Below are 25,428 nucleotides of genomic sequence, written 5' to 3' on the forward strand. Positions count from 1 at the left end.
TGTAACTATCAGTTTCTTCTAAAGGAGAATGCAACATCATGGCAAACATCTTTGCCAAACAGACTGTTTAATTTGAATAAATAAACATATACCCACAAAGCAAACAAGCAAAACAGAGGAGCATGAAAGGGAACTCTTAATTTTAATTTGTTTATTCGGGTTGTCTTCCACAATAGTGATTGAGCTGATGAAGAGTTCTGCTTGGAAGATGTTTATACATTAAAAATTCAACTCTGTGTTTAAGAAAAGCATGCTGAAAAGCCACTAAAAGGTGTCAATTTGGCTGTCTCACCCTGCCTGTAGTTGAAAGGTTCCCGGGAGCTGAGGATGACAGGAAAGATATCTTAAAGAACTGGTGCCATACAACCAACGCTGGACCCTGGTTACCGCAGGAGAGGAACTTTTTTTTCTTTTTTTTTTTAAAGTGATAGATTTGTAGACGACCACACCTGCAGGGCATCTCCTGAGAGCATGTCTTTCTGCAAATTCACAAGCCGCCTTTTCTTGTTGGCCTGTCCTTCTTTTGCCCAAGGTTATTATTCATTCAATAAAACCTAAATTGTCTGACAGTCTGAAAGGAGATAATGGCTAGCCAGCTTTATCAGCGGGGGCCCTGAAACTTTCACAGCTGGAGAGCTACTTTGCCAACAAATGTGAATGGTGAAGCTCTACGGACTAATGCGCGATGACTAGAACGGTGGGCGCTGGTACTCAGCTCAGTTCTTTCTTGATTGTAAGGATGATGTACTGTAAGCCAGTGCTGCTTATGAGCATAGGATCTGTTTGTGTTACTGCTTTAACGCTTGTTTTGCAGAGAAAAGCAGTATCCGCCCTTCCGTTATCTTTGTGACCAAGAGACAACTGGGTGTCTGCCAAAGCAGAACCCAAATATGGAAGGTCTGCCTTACCATCTGTACCAGTCCACCTGCCTGTCTCTGTCGTTCTTTAATTAACCATGAGATTAGGTGCTGGAATACCAATGCTCTTGGCATCTACTGTGTCTCTCTCCAGCTCCCAGAGAGAAGAATGGTGGATCCTGCCCCCTCATTCTGTGTTCCACAAGACCAGCTTGTGTGAATGGGTCTCTGTGTGTAGCGGTGAATGGGATTTGGGATCCCGTGCGTACTATGTGAGGCAGCTTGTCCTGGGACTGCTTTGATTTGTTCATGGGATAACCCTGGGCTGCATGAGTTTCGCTGTTCTTCAAAGCTCGCAATCTCTGAGTGCTCACTGAAATAATTTTGGAGAGACTTCATAACGTTAGCCCGGGAGTCCCTATTTCTGTATTTGTTCCTAGTACTGAGATGTGTGTCTGATCTGCAGAAAGTGCGTGAGTACATGGGAAAGAGCATTATTATTATTATTATTATTATTATTATTATTATTATTATTATTATTTGCTCATTAGTAGCAGGTGTCTGCAGCTGGGTGTCATTTGTGCAGCCCTTCACATCACAGATTTTGACCGGACGGAACCATAACTTTCTTTGTGTCTTTTGGGTGAAGGGACTGCCAAAGTTACCAAGAAAATAAAGAAGTGGCTGATATTTGGCTTCTTGATTTTTAAGCTTTTTGCATTTGTGCTCTACACAATTTAGCGTAACTTAAGCACACTGGGTATTTCCGTTTCCTGTTATTCAGCCTCTGTTCCTGTTACCCTGCCTTTAGCCTTTCCCTGTATATTCTAAACCTTGACTAAATATTAAAAGGTTAAAAAGATTTGAAGTGAAAAGGCTCAGTGTAATTCTGCTGTGTGCAACTTTCTTTTGCTCTTACGTTACATAGTAACAGTCCTGCTGTCTTTAGAAACTATCCTATTTAGAATAAGCTGTAATTTCATTTTATTCTTTATCAAATCATGTGCTCTTTAATTTGACTGTGTTAATCAGCGTGAATGGCCTTTTTCGGGAATTTGTCAAAACCAGGCACTTTACAGACCTTCTGCTAATGCTTTTCAACATGTTTACCTTCAATATCACAGCTGTTCCACTCTTGGCTTTGTTTTTGAAGACTGTGCCAAACGTGGAGTGCTTTGGCAATGTCTATTGATAGATTGTCATTAGTTAGAGAATGTCCCAGTCCCGTTGCCTGTCATTTGTACGCATCCTAAGCGGGGGTCCCAGGGTAAACCTCCAGAGCAGAAAATAGTTGCAGCAACCACAAGTAAATAATTTCAAGATGCTGGATTTTTCCTCAGGCACCATTCTGATGGTAGCATAGCTGCAGGATATTTCCTTCTTTCTTATCTAGTGGGAGCCAGGGGTGATGTTGAAGGATTGTATTTATCGAAGTTAATATCACTGTGTTGTTCTAGCTAGGAGCTAGACTACAGCAACTCCAGTGAGCTTTGGATTGGAGCTTTCAGGAGCCTTACAATACGAGGGTGGATGCCATGTCAAATGCTTTTCCAGAGGTGAAGGCATCAGCTTGCAGTGTTGAGCAGTGGTGGGGAAAATTCCTGGTGTCTTGAGGGTATCAACATCACCTTTGACAATAATAGATGCCATCAGACTTCCTTTCTTCCTCTTTCCTTTCTTTCCCTGTAAATTGTTAAGTTGCACAGATGGGTGGGAATCTTTTGCCGCAGAAATCCCCTGTCTCTGGGTGGAGGGATTAGGAGCAAACAAGATATCCCTTGAACACTATCAAAATTTACCTATACTGTGGAGTGATATTTCTTACTTTAGTTTTGATTATTTTTTTTTAACTGCCTCAGTACTTCGTACATTCTACCACTGTCTCAGCATGTCAAATGACTGAGCAGTGGGACATCTTATTCAGAGATTCATCTTCCTCCTTTTGTTTATTTTCCCATTGCCTTTTTCCAAATAACAACTTCTAAGTCATTTGCCTTCCAACAGTTTATATTGTTACACAACCTAGTGGCTCTTTTCCTATCTCCAGACATCTGACAGAGTATTTTTTTTCTTAATCCAATACATGCCGAGGAGGAATTTGCACTTGTTTTGCGAATCTCTTGCAGGCAGTCGTTCTTTATCCAATTAAAAAATACCCACCCCGAAATCACTGAAGGTAAAGCAATTGAGTAATTGCCAGTGGAACTGTAATTTTTCTGAAATGTTATTGACTGCAGGACAGGAAGAAAATGATGAGGGCGGGGGTTGCAGCCGTGTTCTTAACACCACTTTCCCCCTTACACACACCCGCAACCCCCCCCTCACCCTCCCACCCCATTCTACCTGGCCTCCTCCCAGGTACAGTGTCCTCTCCCTGATTTGGGGCTCTGACCAAGTGGGCCATTCCCACCTCCAGCTCTTTTCTCATCTCTGACCTTGGTATTGTCTGAAATTTCCAGGGCACTTTATAGAGAGCAATGTCTGGTTGATGGGTTACCAAATGATTACTTGTTTTCATTTTGAGGGTGGGCGATGAGGAGAGTGACAGTCTGAGGTTGCATTTTGCTCAACATGCTAGTCCTTGTGAACCCCCCGGGTGGGAGCCCCTGTTGGAGCATCCCCCCGCCAACTGCAGCGGGGGAGCTTGTGCTCAAAATATAGCAGGGCTGAAATCCCGGTTTGGCACTTCTGATTTGTGCTTTTAATACACCGAACTGCCTTTTGACTGCTCTTCCCACTGGACCTACCTGCAGCCTGCGTGTCAAAAAATAAATTTGGCTGGCCTCTTTTTGACTGGAATTTAGCTTGAGCTACATATTGCTGTTGTAGCAAGTTCTCTAGTTTCTGCTTTATTTTAATGTATTAGTCTACTTGATTTTGGGGTGTGAGGCGGCTTAGATGACCCTTCCACTGGAAATTACGTGCAATTTTATATTAAAGGCCTTAATCACTTATGTGGCATCCAGATTTCCAGAGAAGTTTTGTGTGTCAAGGTTTCGGTTGATTCTTGCATGGTATCTGAGGCAGAATAACGCTGGTTAAGTACAAATGTCTCCCACTTTCATCTGTCTTAGCATGTGTTAAACTGGCCAGTACCTAATGCTCCTGAAGGACCACAGGTCCACGTGCAGAGCTACATGTACTCGTATCACTGTGCTTTCAGTGCTACAAGACTATCACCTGCTTTGGTGCAGTAGTTCGCATCCTCTACCTTCTTACTAGGACCAACTGTTACACCGAGATACCAGTTATACCGAGAGATGGTCCCAACCGTGCTGTGGCGTGAGAACTCCGAAGGCTCCTGCGGCCCTCTGTGAGGGCAGGTGGGTCTGCCAGGAACACAGGGCGGTTTTCTATTTGACTGGTCTCTTGACTAGGAACTGTTTGGTCATATCTGAACGCATGGGATTGGGTGACTTCTGTACCCAGCTGTGACATAGTTATTTTAAAAACCAGAATATTGAAATACTTGAAATAATCAATGTTTGGTTTCTGGCTTACTGGAAATCTCAAGTATGTTTTCCTGGTTTTAATGCCATAGGCGGAGAGACTTGAAGTTAAAAAAAGGCATCAAGAAATGCAAAGAAGAGAGATGTTCTTTGAAGATCAATATTAGTAAGTAAAATTTCAGACTTACACCTAGAACTCCTCCCCTGCTTGTCCTTCTGGTTTGAGGTGGATTTTTTTGTTTTGTTTTGTTTTGTTTTGTTTTAACTTGTTTGCTTTTGTCTGGTTTGGGGCTCAGGAAAGGTTTGGCTTCTGTTGCTTTTTTTTTTTCACTTTTTGACTTGAAACTTTTGACTTCAGGGCAAGAGGCAATGGGCACAAACTGAAACACAGGGGGTTCCTCCTGAACATCTGGAAACACTTTTTTACTGTGAAGGTGACTGAGCATGGGCACAGGTTGCCCAGGGAGGTTGTGGAGTCTCTATCTGTTGGAGATGTGCAAAAGTTCTGGGCAGCTGGTGGCCCTGCTTGAGCAGGAGGTTGGACAAGATGACCTCCAGAGGTCCCTTCCCACCTCAGCCACTCTATGATTCTGTGAAATGTTCCAAGCCGCCTCCGTAACTTATTCTGTGAGAAATTTGGTTCAGTAGATTTCTCTTAGCTTCTCAAAACATATACTTTGAAATGAAAACTGTGAATTATACAATGACTTTGGGCTTTCTTTCTCTAACTGAATCAATATGTGGTCATTCAGTCCAAGACTAATTGTCGAAACAGGATCTAAATTACATCTCCACCCATTTATTTTACTGACTAGTAAAGAAATTTAACCTGCATGGAAATAATAAGGACTTCCTATATTTAGCATAGTCCTACAGCTTAAATGTAGAGATCTGCTGTGAAGACCTGTTTCCCCAAAATACCTTCTTTATGTCAGATTTAGATATGGCTTAACTCCTGACATAATTAATTCCACTGGCAGTGAAGTTCCTGCCTTGCCAGTTCATTCTAGCCTATTTATTTATTTTTAACTGATCCAAATGAATTCTATCACATAATTAACACACAATACTGTTTAGTCACCTTTACCTTTTTTATCTTTGTCTCCTGAAATTACTCCCCTGTATTCTTAGCATGATTAATTGCTCTTTCCTCTTGGGTGACCTTTAAAGGAGTCACTTTTGTCCCATGCTAGTAGCTCCAGTTCCTTCATCATTTGCCCAGACTCTGTTCTCTAATGTATAGACATTTTGGTGCTTTCTCATTGATCTCAGCCTTTCTTGTCTTTTTCCTTTTATTTCTTCCCACTTGGCTTTAGATACAGCTCTTTCCTTAAATACATTGCCAACGTTTTCTCTCTAGATATTGGTATTTTGCCTGCTGTTTGTCCTCTGTTTGTCCTGGTGTGGATTTCCCCCCCCCCCCCGCAGAATTCCTCAGGACTTCTGAAGACCCTGCACACCTTTTGGTCTCTGCCTGCTTCTGGCAGGCGACACACCTTCAGGCTCTTTGAGCCTAACGCAACAACAACCTCATCAGATCTTTTCAGCGCAGGGTCCTTGGTTAGGGGACGTGCTTTTTCCTGAGGGGATTGTCAGGGTTCTCATCTTCCCATTTAATCTGATTTCTTTTGTCTTAAGGCTTATTCAGTTGTGAAGAGAGACATATCTCTTCCTTTCCCTCACCTTCCCTGTCTGCACCTTTTTTTGCTTAGGGTGAAGTGAATTCTGCTGATCAGCGCTTTTTCCATTAAAAATAAGCTTGGTTCTATCAAAAGTAGGCCAAAACCCCCTGAAACACTTTCATGTGAGCAGTCAGTTGGTCCCCAACCCAACTGCAGGAGCTCAGGCTGCCGGGCACTGAGAAGGAGACTGGCCTGGCAGCCATTCTGTCCACTGATTTAGGAAAGCTTTGTGTGCATCCAGCTGGTGTCATCTTAGGAAACCAACCTGACTGATGCAACTGAAGGTAAAGATGGACCGTTGAGCTCCATTGCTTGAGATTGTGTTCAACTATCAGAAGATTATTTGTATGTACTATGTATTGAACATACACTAGGAGATACTGTAGATACTGCACCTGGAGGAAGTGAGCTGAAAATCCACCTACAGTGAATGCAATTTTGGTTAAGCAAAAACCTGCCATGCTGTACAGAGTGACACTAGTGACTTCCCTGGTGGACAGAGGAAGGAAGAGGAGTCTTTACCACTGGATGTTGTTGAGTTTGCATTGCTAAGATACACTGGCATTATGGAGCACAACATCCAGGAGTAATGGAAGGATCCTGTGTGACATCTCAGATCTTGTAAAGTAACTCCACTGAAGTACTGCTGGTTATTAAGAGACATGTTTGCATAGAAGTGCTTGGTATTTAAAGAGGTGCTTTTGCCTGCTATGCAAAAATGAGTGACTCATTACTTCCATCAGCTAAGACCCCATGTCTGGAGGCGAAGAGAACAAATATGAGGTTGTGCTCCTTTCCTTGCTTTCTTTTGTGGAGCATTTTGATCTCTTCCCCTGCTTGCTGGGAGTGGAGGGAAGGAAGGTCATGCCCTGCATATAAAGCAGTGACCTCTGCAAAGTCATGCCCTGTGGAGCCATTTCAATAGATAAGCTGCCTTGTTAGTCTGTCCTCTGTAATCATCTGTAGCTGCCACCTCACAATTTCCCTGGAGAGATCAATGCCTACCAGCAGTCTCATTAGCTGGGAAACCTCCTAAAATTGATCACCACCTCTAGCTGTATCAGCCTCCATGGGGTACAGCCCATGAGGTACAATCAGTACCTCTCCTGTATGAAGTGCCGCTTCTATTTGATAAGGAAAGGAACTTAAGATTGTCATGTCATAAACATACTGTGACAATAAAGTAGGATGCTGCCCAGAAGTTTGTTGTTCTGGTTAAATTCCTGTCACTATTAAAAACAAGAACTTCTCACTGAAATCCCCTTTCCAAGGTTGTAACATGAAGTAAGTGAACGCCAAAAGGAAAAATTGCCTGCAACCTTGTCCACTGTCTGCAGGATAAGGTTACTTCCTATCTCTTGAAAGCCTTGTTAGCTTCCGTGTGTACAACTGGCCCTTGAAAGTCAACTGTATCGGTTATCACAGTTGCTTGAGTATGTGTTTGTGTCTTGTGAGAATGAGGTCCAGACATGCATGCAGAGTACTGTGGAAAAGTCTGCAAGCTTCTCTCTTTCGGGATCCGCAGCTTCTCTTTTGGGATCAGCATCTCCTTTACCCAGGTAAAGCCTGGTCAAGGTCAATAGGTCAAGCCCTATTAGATGACTAAAATGGACAAAACTCACAAGGTATCTCCTAAAGTAGCTGTGTTTAAAAAGCCTGAAGAGCACACAGGAGCAGACTTTGGGCTGGAGAAGTTGCTGCATGGCAGGATTGCTACGGTTTGTACTAACAGAGGAGAAGCACTTGAGGGATTTATTGGTGATAGCTTCACTGTGATTCTGCCTCTGCAGATATCAGATCTAGAAAATAAGGAGTGCACGTGCACTTTTCTACTGGAAACTACTTTCACATGAAATTGAGTCCTTCCTTCTGAGTCATGTTGTCTTGGATGCATGTGATAGAGGCTGTGTTAAAAGGTAAGGAACGCTTGTGTAGTCCATATTTTGCGGTTGGCTATTCCTTGTGAGGAAAGGACTGAGTGTCCATCTTTCCAAATGGGAACAAAGAAGAGGTTAGATGGCTGGCCCAGGACTTTTCAGGACATCCCTCTTTAGTTGGGGACACAAAAATTGTCATTTAAACAGTAATGAGGGATGGCTACCTCATGACTTGCTTTTCTTTGTGGCTTGCTGTGCAGGCGGTACGAATCTGTGCCTGAACCGTAGCGTGTCTCACCATATGGTTTTAGCCCATCTCTCTAGTAAGGTGCTTTTATTTAATTTGGATTCAACTTTCCAGAAACTGTAGTGTTGGACGTGGTCCACTGCTTTTCTAATAGCCATCTACCTATTTATGTAATGGGAAAAGCAGTCTAGCACGTAGGGTTTGTTTTTAATAGTATGTGATGTAGTGTTGTATCATTTCATCCTTCCCTTTGTTATATTTGTGCCTCTGGTTTTGTGAAGGTTGTACTCCTGTAAAAATTCCTGGCACTGCTGCACTGGGGTACATGTGTGCACTCAATATATTCTGCTCAGAATTTGGAACTGGAAACAGAATTTGCCAGAGTGCCTCTAAGTGCATATTCCAAACACAATGCAAGAGGTTCACCAGCCCGAGCTGATATACACTTGCCTGCCAAAGCGGTTCTCTCAAAAGTCATAAAATGCAAGAAAATAAAACCTGAGTCAAAACAGAGTTTTTATTTATTTATCTATTTTTACAGGATAAATACTAGTGTCCTTGCTAGTTTTCAGTCCCCTATGATGTGTGGTTCAAACAGCAGGCTGGTAACAAATTCTCCCCACAGAAGTGCAAATGTAAACCTGACCGGACTTTTAATATGGGTTGCTAGAGAGAATGAAAGAGGGCTTGCACAAAAAGGGTTTGCAGCCTTGAGAATCTTTTGTTTGCTTCTTTTCACCACAATGGTCTTGGTTTTGTTCATTTGCTCCTGATTATTTTAAGTGTTGTCAATTATTTAGCTAACAGGCAGAAAACTAGGCTTTTATAGACATCCAAAGGGACTCTCTTGAGTGTAATAATGAAGGCAGTTTATTGAACGCCTGTGAGGTTGCTTTCTAATTGTACGCATTAATCTGCCCATGCAAGCTGGCTGAAAATATAGAAGCAGATTGCACATGCAGATGGAGCACACAGAATGGAAGATCTATGCAATAGACTTATACAAAACTGCATTTTCCTTAAAACTGGATATATGCTTATTACTTCAGATAAGAAATGAAATTTGATGTCTAAAATAACTTCCAAGACTATTGGATGAGTTGGTAGGAGGAAAGAATAGCCTAGCTGTATTATTTCATCCAGTCAGGAAAACAAAAAAAGCAAGTGGGTTGACAGGAAAGATTAGTTTTGAGCGTGGGTGGGAAGTGATGAAAATAATTCTGCTGAGAAAGTTGCCTTTTTTTAAAAAAAAACAAACCTATTTTTATACTTTCTTGAAGCCTTATACCTAAAATGAACCGGTGCCACATTTTTTGTTCTTATCCCCAAGAACAGGAACGCATGCTCAAGAACTTGCAGACAAGAAAGCCTACCAGCCAAAGATAGCACAGTTTTTGATCATTGTCATTAGATTTATCCAAGTCCTCCTTAGTATGCTTGTGCATTACTCCCAGCACAATATGTGAATATTGCATTAAGCTTGGTATGTGGCTACTGGAAGGATTTGTGCTGTAAAGCAAGTGAACTAAATACCTGGAGGATGGCCTTTCTTCCCAGTAAAGGGCATTGCGGAAGAGCCATCAACATCAGACAGGAATTTAATGAGTTAATTATTTCACGTTGTAAATTTTCACCTTATGGCTTCCAGCAAAAGATGAATCCCCCACCTACGCACACACCAAAAAATGGGCATTAGTTCATGCTGACAAATTCGTACATGTCTGATGTTTGTTTTTCCTTCTTACCCAAAAGTGGACTCTGTCAGGCAGGTGTGGGTTGGAGTTGAGGTACAGGAGAACCAGAATTCACGTAGAGTTGAGGGCATGTTTGTTGCTGACAGATGGAGGTGTTTTTACTACCTTGCCCCTTGTCACCGCCCAGCTGTGGGAAACATGACAGTTGCTCGTAGCCTTCTGAACTTACTTAAACTTTGTAAACTTCTTGCTGTAGTAAATCTCTGCAAAAAGGAGGGGGTGTGAGAGAAGGCATGTATCACTATATACCAGCAAAAGCCATTGGTGGCCCCACTTAGGCTACTTGCAAGTTTGTTGATGGATTAATTTTGAAATATCTACCTTTGGTGGAATTATTTTCACCGATGGTATTATCGCGCCCCCAGCTTTGTTCCCACTTTAGCAAATGATTTTTGTCAGTGAAAATCCCAACTACACCTCCCTTTGGAGTCTCTTTCTCCATCTCCTAACACAGAATCTATGGGAAACCTGCATAAATAGAGAGCAATCTCATTGACCTTTGAGTCGACCTCTGGAATTTCTTCTATATTAACATTTGATTTTGTTAGGCCAAGTGACAGAGGAGCAACGATGTTTAAAACCGTGACAAACTAAGAGCCATGCATATGGTTTAGTACTAGCCAGCCTGGCCTGTGGGTCATAGCCAGTGCCTGACCAGGATGCACATGGCAAGGAACAAGGTCGTCAGTAAGAACACATCCACCATTGACCTTACAGAAATGAAGGGCAGCTTTTCTTGTAGGCAGACTTTGGTAGAGTTAAGCAACTGATCTTAATTTCTGCAAAAGTTGAGGAAGTTGTTACGCTTAGCCAATTAAATATGTTGAAGTGGGGAAAAGCGTAGGTATGCTTGTTGGTGCTGCAAAAAGATGCGTCCTGAATGAAATTCAGTTTTGGGTTTGGGTTTTGGTTTTGTGGCGGGGGGGGGGGGGGGGTCCTGCTATTCTTTAAAAACCACCGTGAAACTTCTGGGCAGATGTGTGAAACTAACATTATCTGTGCATTATGCATGGTTCTTAGTTTGTCAGCTAAATTGGAAGAAAACGGTGAAATATTACTTTAATGCTGCTTACTGGCAATGAATTTGGAAGCTGATGTGTCCGTGTCATTCATCGTTAGATGCTACTTCTGTTGTCTTTGTGACTACTCACGTTGTCTCCTCTCTGAAATGCCTATAATGATTTACCTGGCTTGGGATTCTTTATTTTTATTTCTTATAACTGTTTTTGAATGGCTCTTAGCATACTTGTGGACATTCATTATAGCAGAATTGTAATGCTGGAGATCCTGCAGCTTGAGAAAACAAAGAGTTCAGGAGCTGTCTTGTTTTCAGTAGTAATAAGAGTGGCCATTATCTTTTAAAAATTGTCAAGAGAAATAAAGATATTTATGATATATGCAAAAGTATTGTGCATTTTTTTTCAAAAGCACTGGCATAAAAGACAATATATTTTTCTCTGTCCTGGCATTTCAATATCCATCAATTAAAGCAAAAGAATTAACTGCCACTGGTTTCATTGGGAAGGAGTAATGAAAACTACAAGAAGCCTTTCTAATTGATGTGTTTTTAATGTTAGTGTGTAAAACAGAATTAAAGCCAAGAACTTTATATGTAGTCACAAAAATAATTTTCTTTGCATCTTTGTTCTGAGAGGAATACAGTCTCAAATGAAAAGCTTAGCACGTGGTGCTGCGCAAATCTTGGGTGGAGGAAGATGCTGGGGCCTGACTCCATATCCTTATGCATGTTCCTAAGGATGAATCCTTTTCAGAACTGGCTCTTCTGTTTGTCTGATGCGACAGGAGTTAAGACCAAATGACACACCAAGTTAAAGACCATATTCTGCACAGGATTTTAGACCTCAGGTCCTGCAACGAGATCAGTTTGGGTCTTCACATCTTCCACAGTTGCACGCTGGAGTCAACTGCGAAGCTTTCTGCTTCTTGGCTGTCAGGGCTGTTGACCCTGTTAGAGCATGGAAGCTCCCACCTAGGCCAGAGGAGCCTAGGGCCACACCAGCTTTTATATCCACCCCCTTGTCTCACCCCAATAGGACTGTGGAGAGTACGCGTATTTAGTCCCAAACAATAAGAAAAGTGTGTGGATGCCCTGATCTACAGTAGCTTGTGAGTGCAGTGTGCCAACTCTAAATCCCAAAATTATGCCATTCTCAGTGGAACATCTAGCAAATTCATGTTTCAGCATTTTACATGTACTTCTTGAGCTTCAAGAATATGCTTTTACGAAACAGCTTTTAAGAAAGGACTCTGCCTGAAGAAGAGTTGTGAAATGTTAAGCCGTGTATCTGAAGGACCCACAGAGAGCATCTGCAACATGAACTGATTTCCAGAGTCATGCACTGTCCCCTTCTAGCACGTTACTCAATGATCCTGGCAGCAGAGTCAGTATTTTCCCATGACAGCTCTTCAGAGTTTTTCAGCCCCTGAGTCCAGTATTGTGCTTCACTCCCCCATGGCTGCGTCTGTACTAATAAATTAAGCACTGTCAATCACTGTCACTTTTGAGGCCAACAGGCCTGAGACTACCAGCTTCCATTGCTAGCAAATTGTTTACCTCCCAAAATGGGTGAATTGCATCCAAACTGCCTGTTGGGAGTTACTTGTGGTTGATACTCATTCCCAGAAAGCAGCCAGGAGTTTGGGAAAGGTCTATTTGGAACAGGTCAAAACTATTACAGGAACTGTTACCACAACATAGATGGGTGAGTTCCCATGCTAAGAGTATTGCCTAGTGCTATTAAATGTACCAGTATGGGAGTAGCCTATTTTAATTAGCAGAGCAAAAGGCTTGTTCCCAGCAGCGTAACGGCAAACAGGGCTACCGAGAAAGATAAAATAACCTTATAAGATCATTCCAGCTTAACAAGTGCATCTGAACATCTCCTTTTCCTTCAGCTTGATGCTTAGGGGTAGTGAGAGCTCAGGTTAGCAGCCTGTTAGGAGGGTGCCATCTTCTTGGTTTGTCTAAATTTTGGATCTCCTTTTGCCTAGCTATTTTTGACGGGTATCAGCATGCTGCTGTATTCAAATTAATTTCTTCGGCTCATGCGCTTCTTTCCTTAATGTTAATTAGTTTAGAGGAACACATTTTATTAGCATTTTTGATTAGCCCTTGAAGTTTTCGCAAGTGAGTGAGATGTTGCTCCAACTGTCTGAATGTGGAACACCTATGGACACTCTGAAATGCTGATTTCCTTCTGGAGATAATGGTTTCCTCTCTGGAACATTAATTGAACTGTCATCTCTCTGACTTCCCCCTTTCCCTGCAGCATGGCTTATGCTACGCTCTGCATTGTTATGACTTTAGGTTTAATATTTTGAAAAATACCATTCAAACAATATTTTGACAGTGTGGCAACTCCAGATGCGTTGCTGGGTTTCCATAGAGATGATACACAATGAATTAATATATATGACTGAATTGACTGAGTTTGTCTTTAGTCAGGTTTGGAAACCTGAGCCCCTTTCTCGTGATAAGGACACTTAATTAACGTACTACTTAATTTGGTGTAGTAGGGTTTTTCTGTATTCAAAGGCAGTGCAAAGTCTTGCTGAGAAATTTAATTTGCTTCCACTCTTGTAATCATCTTTTCGAATACCGAAATGGAGTTAGCTTTTCATCTATCAGTGTGCTGATCTGGGAAATGCAGTGTCTTAACCCTCCACCCCATTTTTATACAAATAATGAGAAATTCATGTCATTCTTTTGCCATCCATAAGGAATTAGGACATCCAGGTATACCCTTAAGTTGCCAGATATTTCTTTGCAAAGCTTCACTTTCTTAAATATATTCCAGATTTTCTGTAGGAGTTCTTAGTTTTTCTGGTGTAGAAATAAATCGTTATTTTAGCATTTTTAGCATAGGTAGAGAAACACAAAATCTGCAATTTAAAACTTCAAGTTCCCAAAATTATTCTGTGCAATCTCACCACTCAATCAGTCATCTTTCATGGAAAAAATGTGTGTTCTTGAGGCTTGGGTAGGAAGACTACTAATTTATTTAACCTTGATATACAGGTGCTCTGGAGATCAGGGAATCTTATGTTTCGCTTTGTTCTTTCTGTATTATGTATTGGCCAAGGTCCATGTTAACTGCCCAGGTAATGGAGGAAAGGGAGTAAACTGGGAATGCCGAGACTCTAAAAGCATGGCTTGCTACAGCTTGAGCAAGTATGCTGTACCTGAAGTGGTAACAGGGTTTTGTATTGTGTAGAGTAGCAGAGAAGAACTTGTGGGTTCTTGTTCTTTTTCCCCACTTCTCCTCAATATACCCACTGACCAGCAGGACATTTTCCAAAAATTCATCTACTCACCTTTTCAGATCATGGAGTGAAAGACAAAACCACGCTTGGTAGTCTGTTTCACCAATTAGTCATCATCACTCTTTAGCAGCCAAGGCTTTTTCTCCAAGGTTAAGTAGTTGTCTTTGGTAGAGGCATTTCCCCCACAGAGCTAGCTGGTTGCCCTGTTAGCAGAGTAAATCTTTGTGTCAAATGCCTCTTGAAGCACTCTTTCTGCTCTCACTTCCGCACTTTCATGCTTTCCAAAGCTGTATACAGAAATAAAATTGCCTCTTTCCTCTAATTCTATTCCTTTGCGCAAGCAAAGACTTGAACAGATATGCCTGGGATGGCAGGTTAGGAAACTGATTCTCGATACGGCACTATTCTTAACGTTTGTTTATGTTGTTGCTTGTGACTTTGTTTAACTGTACTTGGTTGAAACTGTGAGCCAAGTGATGCTACTTTGAAAATCTGGCTTATAAAACGTGCGATTGGAAAAAGAAAATTGCCCTTGCCAGAATAAGAAGTGACAATGTTGTGGAGTTCTGCTCCAACTAAGCTGTATTTTTTTCAATGCTACAAAATGCTTCGAAGTCTTTCTGCTTGATTAAGTAATCTGTTGTAAAGCTGCATTCTATTAACCATGAAGGAAAATTCCTTAAAATAATCTTTTAAATTACGTCTCTGAGATCTATAGATCTGGCAGAAGGATTTGCAACAATTCAGTGAAGCAGTTGCATCCTGATGAAGTCCAATGGTATGCAAGTCTGTGTTTTAGGAGCTTTACAATCAGGAAAGAAAGCACAGCCACCGTAGACCCCAAATATGCAAATGACAATAATTGTTTGCTTAAAAATTCCTCCCAGCAAATGTCTTATCCACAATATAGGTTCTTTATCCTGTCCCATTTAATTCTGCCTGTCTACATAACCATTTGTTCCACCTGTGATGTTTTCCAGCAGTCACATGACAAAACGTCTAGGCTAGATTCCAAGGGTGGAATAAAAAGCTGTATTTATTTTTATTGAAGCACTAACAAGTCTATTTGGATTGGATTTCTTCATAGCAAAACCAATGAATTATTGAACAGATTGGACTTGGGTTTGCCAAGGAGTGATTCCTGTCAGATTGCTAATCGTGGTCCAGAATCTACAGCATGGGTAAGCAAAATCATGGCATGTGCTATATTTTCCGTCAGCTTTCCAGGTGCTGTTAATAGTGGAATATTAGAATACTCTAATTGACCTTAATTGTCTAGACATAACTCATTGAGTACCAAGGAGTCTTTCTGGGTAAATGAGATTGCCTACATTGTCTCTTACACACTGGCAGAGTATCCTACATAGTAGGGCACTGCCTTTATTACTCACAGATCTCTCACTGCTAAATGAGAACCAGATTTATATTCTAAGGTCAGGTCAGAATCTTAAAAGTGTTCTGTATCCATCCGTTGGTGGCAAGCTTTTATGAAATTTCAACTAGTTCATGTCAGCGGATGCTTTACTGCATTGAAAATGTAGTCAGAAGAGAAGCTTATTTCTCACTGCATCCTAAAAGGGATTTCATAGGCTGCTTGGGGACTTTTTCCCAGTTTGAATGGGCCTGATAAGTATCAATGTAATTAGGAAATAGATAAAGTATTGCTTAAGTTTCATTATTCTAATTCCTTCAAAAAGGCTTTTTTCACATATGATTAGTCTCTTCTTGTCTAAACCAAGTTTCCTACTGATGTAAAAACTTGCAGTGAGCAATATTAACCCTGAGACAGAATTATTTCTCCTTTAGGGAGGTTTGTAATTGGGGGAAGACAGAGAGCAGACAGCCAAGTGGACAGAAATTGTCATTATGAGCAATGGTCCTTAGTCAGCAGAAACTTGAAAGTATCCAATATGGGCAGCTCTGTGTTGTATACAACCTTGAACACCAACAGTTGAGTAAAGGGAGTGAAAGATTTACCTCCATATTTCCTCGGAAGCCTTGGAAATGTGCAAGACCCTCCCGTTGTAGGAATTGCTGCAACCAGAATAGATGACAGCTCTGTCTTGCCTCTGGTATCTCTTCCTGGTTTGCATTGCATGAAAAGGGAAGGTAATATTGCAAATAGGTTCCTTTCCCCTTCGATTCCTCAGGTCATTTAGTGTCCCTGAAAACCCTAAAGAAATCTTAGCATATCTGGGCAGATACCTAGCTTGAAGGAGCCAACTTCTGACCATCATTGTTGAGCAGAAGGTCAATTGCAGGAGAGTGGCATTCAAACTGTCTTTTGTAGTCCTGGGCGGACAAACAAGATGGACTATGAGAAGGTAAAAAAGATGTCTTGAAACCACTTCTATCTCCCTCTTGAAGCATCCAGTGCTCCAAACAGTGGGGAAGTTGTTCTTTGGTAGGGAAGACCCAGCTCTGCAGCCTTTCGTATGGTGTGAACATTGAACTGCGAAGACAAGTGAGCTCATGTCCCCAGGACTGACTCAGATTTCAGCATTTTTGTGTGCTGTGTTCATATCTATACAGAAGTGGGTGGATGCCTGAAGGAATGCCGAATTCTGGGCTCCCCAGTTCAAGAGAGACAGGGAACTACCAGAGAGAGTCCAGCGCAGGGAAACAAAGATGATTGTGGGATTGGAGCATCCCCCTTACGAGGAAAGGCTGAGAGAGCTGGGACTCTTTAGCCTGGAGAAGAGAAGGCTGAGGGGAGACCTTATTATGGCATACAAGTATCTAAAGGGTGGGTTGAAGGAGGATGGTGCCAGACTCTTTTCAGTGGTTCCCAGTAACAGGACGAGGGGCAACGGGCACAAGCTGGAACATAGGAAGTTCCGATCAAATATGAGAAAAAACTTCTTTACGGTGAGGGTGGCAGAGCACTGGAACAGGCTGCCCAGGGAGGTTGTGGAGTCCCCTTCTCTGGAGATTTTCAAGACTCGCCTGGATGCAGCCCTGAGGGATGTGCTCTAGGCAATCCTGCTTTAGCAGGGGAGTTGGACTAGGTGATCTCTAGAGGTCCCTTCCAACTCTGAAAATGCCATGATTCCATGATTCTTTCAGACATACAAGTCCTACTTTTAGCCTTTGCCTTCTACTTCACCTACCTACATGTGCCTTTCTCGTTCCAGTTTTTGAGTAGTTTCTTAATAACTTATGCCAAATTCCATACTATAGTTCCATCTTTGGCTTCACCAGTGTCCAAGCAGATAAAATACGTAATTTATTTGTACTGGTTTTAATTAATATCATCTGATGTTATACATGTCTTTTGCGTGGCAGCATTTCTGTAGCTTTGTGAATCAATTCAGCACTTGCTTATAACACAGCAGTGCAGTTAGCAAAATGTCTTCCCAGGCAACTTGGATGAGGTACGGTCTATAGGCGTACGCACAGCCTCCATGCTCTGTGTGAGGCGTCTGAAGCACATAACCAATGAGTTTTTATCTAAATAAACTTGGCGTAGTACCAAAATGCTAAACCAGTGGGAAAACCTGAACTCTAATTTTGATGTTATCTTGGACCTGTGCTTTGTGTGGAGTAATTAAAAGATTCAGGAACAGTGTGTTTGAAATAGCGAAGTGCGATAAGCTTAGGAAGTGCCTGACATGCATGTTAAAAGGGGGGCACATATAGATGTGATTTTTTAAATTTAAAATTCATGTTCTAAAAAAAGTTTGGAACAATGTAACATTGATCAATTTTTTTTCCTCACATCATTTCTTTGATAGTGATATTAATTTAGCACACCTTGTTCAAATACCAGTGTCAAATATTACTTGATGTGCGTGAACAAATTTGACTTCTTTGGAGTGACTCTGTCATTGGTGACTTTTTTTGGCCTGCTTATTTAATCAAGCTCATAATTAATTTTAATCCTGTCTTTCAAAGTGTTACCAATCCTGTGTAGATTTTTACTGTCTTCCAACTTGATTAACATACACTCCACACAATTCTCCAAGCCATTATGGAGAGTAATGAATAATATTGGACGCAGAATGAGTCTCCCTGGACACATGTAACAACTCCTCCCAACTCAAAATTGAGCTATTAATAATTGCTTTCTCTGTTCAGTCTTTTTAGCAAATGATGTGCCTGTCGTTTTAATGGTGTCATTCTGTGTGCATATATCAAGTTTCGAGAACATTGCGTAGACCTGCAACAAATTCCTCACTAAAGTCAAACCTGCAACACTTCTTGTTTTAAATTATACTGGCTCATTATTTAGTGTGCTATGCTATGTATCTGCTCAAAGACTTTACAGTTAAGTTCCTGTATATAAGATCCTAAGGATCCTGTAAGATCCTAATGGTAGCCTGGCTCTTTGCTGAGAACTACAACTTGTGAAAGATTGGGGCTAGTTATTTTAATGAAAACCTACACAGCTGCCCTCTGAATACTTTATTTGTGATGTGTAGTTCAGATTTGCAGTTCTTTTGACTGCCCCACAAATAATATAGCAGACTTGGTCTTTCAGCTTCTGTTGCCCTGCGTCCACAAATGCCTTTCCAGTACTCCTGTGTAAATAATCGTAGAACCATAGAATCATAGAATCTTCGTGGTTGGAAAGGACCTTTGAGATCATAGAGTCCAACCATACACACACACAAAAAAACCCCCTACAATCTCTGCCACTAGAGCATGCCCTGAAGTGCCAAATCTAGATGTTTCTTAAACACCTCTAGGGATGGTGACTCAACCACTTCCCTGGGCAGGCTGTTCCAGTGCCTGACCACTCTTTCAGTAAAGTAATTCTTCCAAATATCTAATCTAAACCTCCCCTGCCGCAGCTTCAGACCATTTCCTCTGGTCCTGTCATTATTCACTTGGGAGAAGAGGCCAACCCCCACCTCTCTCCAACCTCCTTTCAGGTAGCTGTAGAGGGCAATGAGGTCTCCCCTCAGCCTCCTCTTCTCCAAGCTAAACATGCCCAGCTCCCTCAGCCTCTCCTCACATGACCTGGTCTCCAGACCCCTCACCAGCCTGGTAGCTCTCCTCTGGACACGCTCCAGCACTTCAATGTCCCTCTTGTACAGAGGGGCCCAGAACTGAATACAGGACTCGAGGCGAGGCCTCACCGGTGCCGAGTACAGAGGCACCATCACTTCCCTGCTCCCCATAATGCTGGGTTCCCCTCTGTTACCACACTCCCTTCTGCTCCGTTCTCTTGGTAATATTTTTGGTACTTTTCTTTCTTCACAGAATACCCCATCTCACTGTCATATATCCTGATTGAGTTTTCTCACAAAAAGCTCGGGGTATCTTTATGCTTGCCACTGGGTCGTGGAATAGCACGTGCTGTGGCTCCCTGGTTCTGATGCACAGGTGGACATTCAGCAAAATCGAATGACTGAGAAGCTGTAGACTACTTCTTGTTTAAATTCTAGTCTTGAGACTGATCTGTTTTTTGAGTAACTGGGATCATTTGACCGTTTCTGTTTTGCTTATTACCTGTATAAAGATTTAGGAATAAGATTTGGGATTTTGGTTCCCCCTTCCCCCACACCAATATATTTATATTCTCTGCTGAACAATAGTCTAGGACCCATACTTATAAGCAAGCTCTTCGAGAGGAAGAAAACAGAAGATTAGAGGAAATGAAGCAAGAACAACGGAGGAAGGTAATTATACATTAACAGTTTGCATATTGTATCTTTTTTTGCATGCTGTGAAACCAATTAAATACATTGATTACTTGTAGCCTACGCACAGAGTTTCTCTTCAGCAAAAGTATTTAGTCACTGTTTTCAAATATTGTGAGAGAGATGAGCCAAGCTGTAAAATTTGGACAGGGACAGGACAATTATCGTCTGGGTTCCAGGCTATTTGCATCTGGATGACTAGCTCCTGCTCACCTCTCCATTTGAAAAGCTGTGCAGAGCATTTTTTGATCATGGTACCCTATTTCATAGGCTAAGGAAACCGATTTCCTCTCTGTCAGGCAGAAGTAATCTTACCGAGATATTCATGGAGATCTCAGTTTCTGAATAGTCTCTTTCTAGAGGATTGATGCCCATGTGCCCTGCCTCCCAAAATGGGGATGTGGAAACACTCGGACTTGCTGTTAAGCCTGCGTGCTTCTGCTCCCTTGCAGACTGCCTAAATGAAGTGTTTTGAATTGTCTAAAAAGCAGGCGTGCCCTAACTGCAAATTTGAACTCTGTCTTCTGAAATGCATCTGAAGTCCCACTGTAGGCCCTCTGGCATGGATTTGGGATCCATAGCCACGTAAAGTTCATCTACACGAGGCGACAGCATGGTGCTCCATTGTCTGTCTTGGCTCCAGGTCTGACTGTGCAAGTCTGGGGAGGGCAGCATTGACTGCAAATCATTCGGAAACATATTAGCAAATACTGAGCCTCTTGCTATGCCTTTGCTGTTACTACCATCCAAATTAATGTTAAACTACTTCCCCAGAAGCAGAATCTTGGTGCAATAAATTCCATGCAGTGAGTTTCTAGTAGAGCTGTACAAGTGACTCAGCCCCCCTCGCGGATATCTTTAAATGCTTGGGGGTAAGCGTCCTCATTTCATAGTATTCTGCCAACCAGGATGCTGGAAATAAAAAGGTGGGGAAAAGGAGGCTCTAAACTGCTTATTCCCAGGAACTATACAGCAGAAAAATCTTTGAAAGCTAGTCCTGATGGGTGTAAGGGCTGTAGCTTTTGTATTCTTCACATTTATTCCTCGGTAGAGAAAATAATTACAGATGCGAATTAGCATGCCCTTACTTTATGAATTTTATTTAAGGGACTCGAGTAGAGCTTTAGACTAGTTCTACCAGTTTCCACATATTGCTAAGGAGGTGCTGGCTGCTTCTAAGGCTGCTCGCTTTTGGTACACGGTTCCAGCTGCTCCTGGCCTTCACAGTTGCTGCTACCTATTGCGCAGAGTAATGCACTACTTACAAACCTACTGTAAATAATATATATTTTAAAGGCTCCAATAATTGTCCCTCAGATATATGTTGGCTTGTTTCTACTTCAAACTGATATTTATTAAAGTAATTGTGAATTCTGCCTTGTGTGTACCTCCTAGCACAGTGTAGCTATAAAAGGTATAGGTATTGTCAGTTCCTTTTTTTGTTTGTTTTTTGGAACAGTTCTAGTATGTGTTGCTTGATTTAGAAATTTTCAGTACTCTTTGAACACTGCATCATATATATACAATATATTTCAGAACATGACTCCAAGAGAGGACTCAGCATATTGGAAAGTCAGATACTGGGTTTTAATTTTCAGGTTGAATAGTTATTTAAAACAGTGAAAATTAAGGTTGGCTTTTTTATTTCTTAATCCTGTTTCTTCTTTTAGGTCTAGACAAATATTGATACACAACACATTCGCAGTTATTGATTTTCTTCATACATTTATTGCGTAGTTTTTATTTAATGTTCCCCTTAAATTGATTTTAAAAAAAAAAACACTTTTGTGATACCATTCAGTTATCGAAGCTTTTATCTAACCGCATCATTTTATTTTAGTTCTGATTCCTACAGCTGCTCAGTTGCTATGGAAAATATAAAAGATGGGTCAGTTCCTATCCCTTCCCCCTCGCCCTGCAAGCCAAATTTTCTTTGCAGAAACATTTGCATCTTCAATTCTTGGGCGCATTGCAGGGAGCAAGAGCCAGACGAACAAGCACACATGCAGAGCAAGAGTCATACAGGCTGTGTTTCCTTTGCAGTCTCGGCTAAAATTGCATGAGCAAACTCTCCTCTGAAAAGAATTCCCTTTGACACTGTTTACATACCTTAATATTACATAATGTAAGGATGGGAGCTTGCACATGCTTTCACCACACCAAGAAGTACCATTTACCTTTCCCTCACCCGTGGGGTAGCCCCAGGGAGCTGGAGGTGACACACCACACATCATACCCCTGGTTCTCGTCTTCTCCTCACCCTCCATGGAGGCAGGAGGTGAAGGGCATGACTCCTTCATACCCTACGGGCATGACAGCTGTGTCTGCTCCTGCTAGATGTCTTCAGCTGTCTTTCCCCTTGGACCTCCAGGGAAATTCCAACCTGTGGGTTGGGGCAAGAGGAAGCAGATTGGTGTCTGGCATACATACCCCTTTAAATGTAGGACTGTAAATGCCTGAATCCAGTAACTTCCCAGTTTTTAAGGCACAAAAAAACCCCCTCATCTGGTGCACTGGTGCAATGCTGAAGAGAACAATGAGCTCAGTTTTTAACATAGTGCTGTCGCATAAATAAATTGCTGTTGAGAGAAGTTCTGGGAATGACACGTGACTCTAGCTGAAGTTAACACCATGTGGAATTAATTGGGTTTCCAACATAGGTATGCTAATTAAAAGTAAGTTTGTTATTTTGCTTAGTTCTTTTTTACTTTTATCATTCCCAGGCTGAATTAATGGAATTTAAACAAAAGCAGGAAGAGGAAGCCAGGACGAGAGCACATCAAAACGAACAGAGGAGGTATGATGCAAAAATGCAGAATACACTTTAATTGCATTCCTATCTGGAAAGGCTCTCAAAATTGCAGGCACTCATGCTTTAGAAGACAATTACAATGAGGATCCCTGACCTCACCTCTGGTTTAACCTTGCCTTCAAATGAGCCACTAAGGTCCATCGTTACAGCTGTTCACTGCAGCGCAGTGTGACTCAGAGTGCCTTTTACACTTTATTCATCCTATTGGTGTAGGACACAGCATAGGGTAGAAACTATTCGTAGTTTCATGGGTAACTACTAGTACAGTAGTTTCAGCTGGGAGACATTTTATTTATTTATCTAACTATCTATTTATTTATTTATTTTCACTTTATTTTAGAATCGAGTACTTCATCTATGCTACATTTTGACTACCGCTGAGGTTAAAAGGCAGAGCTAAATCATAGAATCATACAATGGTTGGTATTGGAAGGGACCTTAAAGATCATCTAGTTCCAACCCCCTGCCATGGGCAGGGACACCTTCCACTAGACCAGGCTGCTCAAAGCCCCATCCAGCCTGGCCTTGAACACCTCCAGGGATGGGGCAGCCACAACTTCCCTGGGCAACCTGTTCCAGTGCCTCACCACCCTCACAGTCAAGAATTTCTTCCTGATATCTAATCTAAATCTCCCTTCTTTCAGTTTAAAACAATTACCCCTCATCCTATCGCTCCACTCCCTGATAAAGAGTCCCTCTCCATCTTTCCTGTAGGCCCCCTTCAGGTACTGGAAGGCCACTATAAGGTCTCCTGGGCTGAACAACCCCAACTCTCCCAGCCAGTCTTCACAGGAGAGGTGCTCCAGCCCTCTGATCATCTTCAAGGCTCTCCTCTGGACCTGTTCCAACAGGTCCGTGTCTTTCTTATGTTGAGGGCTCCAGAGCTGGACGCAGTCAACATGGGATTTGATATCTCTACAGATAGAAGCTGCAGTGCAGCAAGGCCTTCTGCAGCTGCGTTGCTGCACGCCCCAGGCTGTGCCCCACTGCTGTGCTCTCTCTGTGTTCAGCGGCTCTAATCTTGCACTTCTGTCACTTAACTGACTTTCCATTATCTTGAAGCACAGCTTTATTCTCAGCTTTTTCTGCTGGTAAAAAGAAACAACGCTCAGGCTCAAAAATACCATTTGTTTCTTTTTTTCTATCATTAGGGAAATACATAAAAAAATTACTTCTGTAGGCAACCACTCTCCATACTGCTTTCATTTCTTTTTTTTTTCTCTAGCAAAGTTATTGAGATAATTATCCATAGAAGTTAATGAAGGAGTTTCAATTCAGTCCATCTCATGTCCCTTGACAGAAATAATCCAGTATCTTGTGTTTTACATCATTCTTACCAATAGCATTGTAAGACATTAAAACAACATTCATGTCTAAGCATGTGTGTCAGTCCTAAGCATTAATAGGGGGAAAAAAGAAACAGTTTTCAGAAGGTTTGAAAATATGTAGAACGTATTGAGGAAAAGTGTATTTATGCACTCTTTCCAGAGTGATAAAGCAGTACAAGAAATTGCTAGAGAGCTGGATGGTAGAGAAAGTTGCCAGCTATACAAATTGTCTCTATTAGTAACAAGCTTAAGTGTTCGGGTTTTTTCATTGGCATTGGGAAATCAGTACTTCTAGAAACTCTCCTTTTGTACCGAAAGCTGAAAGACTACCTAAGATGAATTGTTGAAATAGCTCGTCTCCCCGATAAAGTGGGTGGTGGTGTGCAGGTCATCTTTCTATGGAGAATTTTGGTGCATTTCTCACAGCAGCTGAGGTACTCCTTTTAATCACAATGGACGGATCACAGGATAAGGATGAATCTAGTGAATTGAAAATGAAATCCACCCTATCTCATGCCAGTCCACGGTTACTCAGCTCAGGCTTGAAAAACATCAGAAGATGGGTATTGAACTGAGACTGGGGAAAGCCACTCATAGAATGTTAAAATTCAAAAGTTTGTGAATGCCTCCGCTACCTTCAATCATTATTCGTTTTTTGTTGTATTTTAAGGGTAAATAATGCTTTCCTGGACCGACTCCAGAACAAAACACAACCTAATAGCATCTGCCAACCTGGATATTCTGGGAGCCTGGATTACCTCAGTAACGGCGCCTGGGTAAGCTTTTTGGGTACAGAACGTGATAGCAATGAGCTTGTTTAAAAGTTGACTTTTTCCCCAGATACTATTTTGTATCTGTGTGCGTTTAGCCTGCCTGACAGAACTTACAGTCCTGGCTGGCTGCCTACAATAGCTTTTAAGAAGAAATCCTGTCTTAAATATATAAGCTGTTCAAATGGGAGGAGGGAGGAACAGCTGCTCTTGCAGGAGAGCTCAGTTGCTTTGCATGCAAGGTACTTCCTGCAAGGAACCGCATCCAAGGCACTTCCTTAAGTTCAGAACAAGAATCGTAAGGGATTTTTTGGAAAGTCTTTAAATGAAAGGTGTTTGGAAATGCTGCAAATATTTTAATATGATATTGAAAGTGGAGGGAAAAAAAAATCCCATGAAAGGGTACAGCTGTTTATTTTTTACCCATATAAAATTATGACAAAGAAGAGCCAACGGCATCCAATTCAAAATACATAGTATTTGTATCTTTAAAGAAAAGATATCTTGACTGTAGCCTATTAAACATCCATTAAATCTTTTCAGTTGTCCTAGTGAGTCATTAATGTGACTGTTATTTAGAATTGCACTCTTCAGTGTTAAAAAAAAAATAAATCTGTAGTATTCCCATCATGGAAATTTCCATTAGGTTGAAATGCCATTGCTGAGAGGACCATAGTGCAAAAATGGGAGATTTACAAAGACTGAGCAGCAAAAGGATGAGAG

General features: G+C 41.6%; 1 protein-coding gene across 1 annotated transcript in view; it reads left to right on the forward strand.

Annotated features, from left to right (window-relative positions):
• EPSTI1 (epithelial stromal interaction 1) overlaps positions 1 to 25,428 on the forward strand; it is a 51,135-nt gene that overhangs the window by 19,143 nt on the left and 6,564 nt on the right. Inside the window, exons 6-10 of the mRNA XM_063334925.1 lie at positions 4,399 to 4,472; positions 15,238 to 15,331; positions 19,691 to 19,774; positions 22,519 to 22,592; positions 24,606 to 24,711. Of these exons, the coding sequence (XP_063190995.1) occupies positions 4,399 to 4,472; positions 15,238 to 15,331; positions 19,691 to 19,774; positions 22,519 to 22,592; positions 24,606 to 24,711 (432 nt within the window). The remainder of the gene's footprint in view (positions 1 to 4,398; positions 4,473 to 15,237; positions 15,332 to 19,690; positions 19,775 to 22,518; positions 22,593 to 24,605; positions 24,712 to 25,428) is intronic.

This window comes from Chroicocephalus ridibundus, chromosome 1 (assembly GCF_963924245.1).
Source record: "Chroicocephalus ridibundus chromosome 1, bChrRid1.1, whole genome shotgun sequence".
In the NCBI taxonomy this organism is placed as follows: Eukaryota; Metazoa; Chordata; class Aves; order Charadriiformes; family Laridae; genus Chroicocephalus; species Chroicocephalus ridibundus.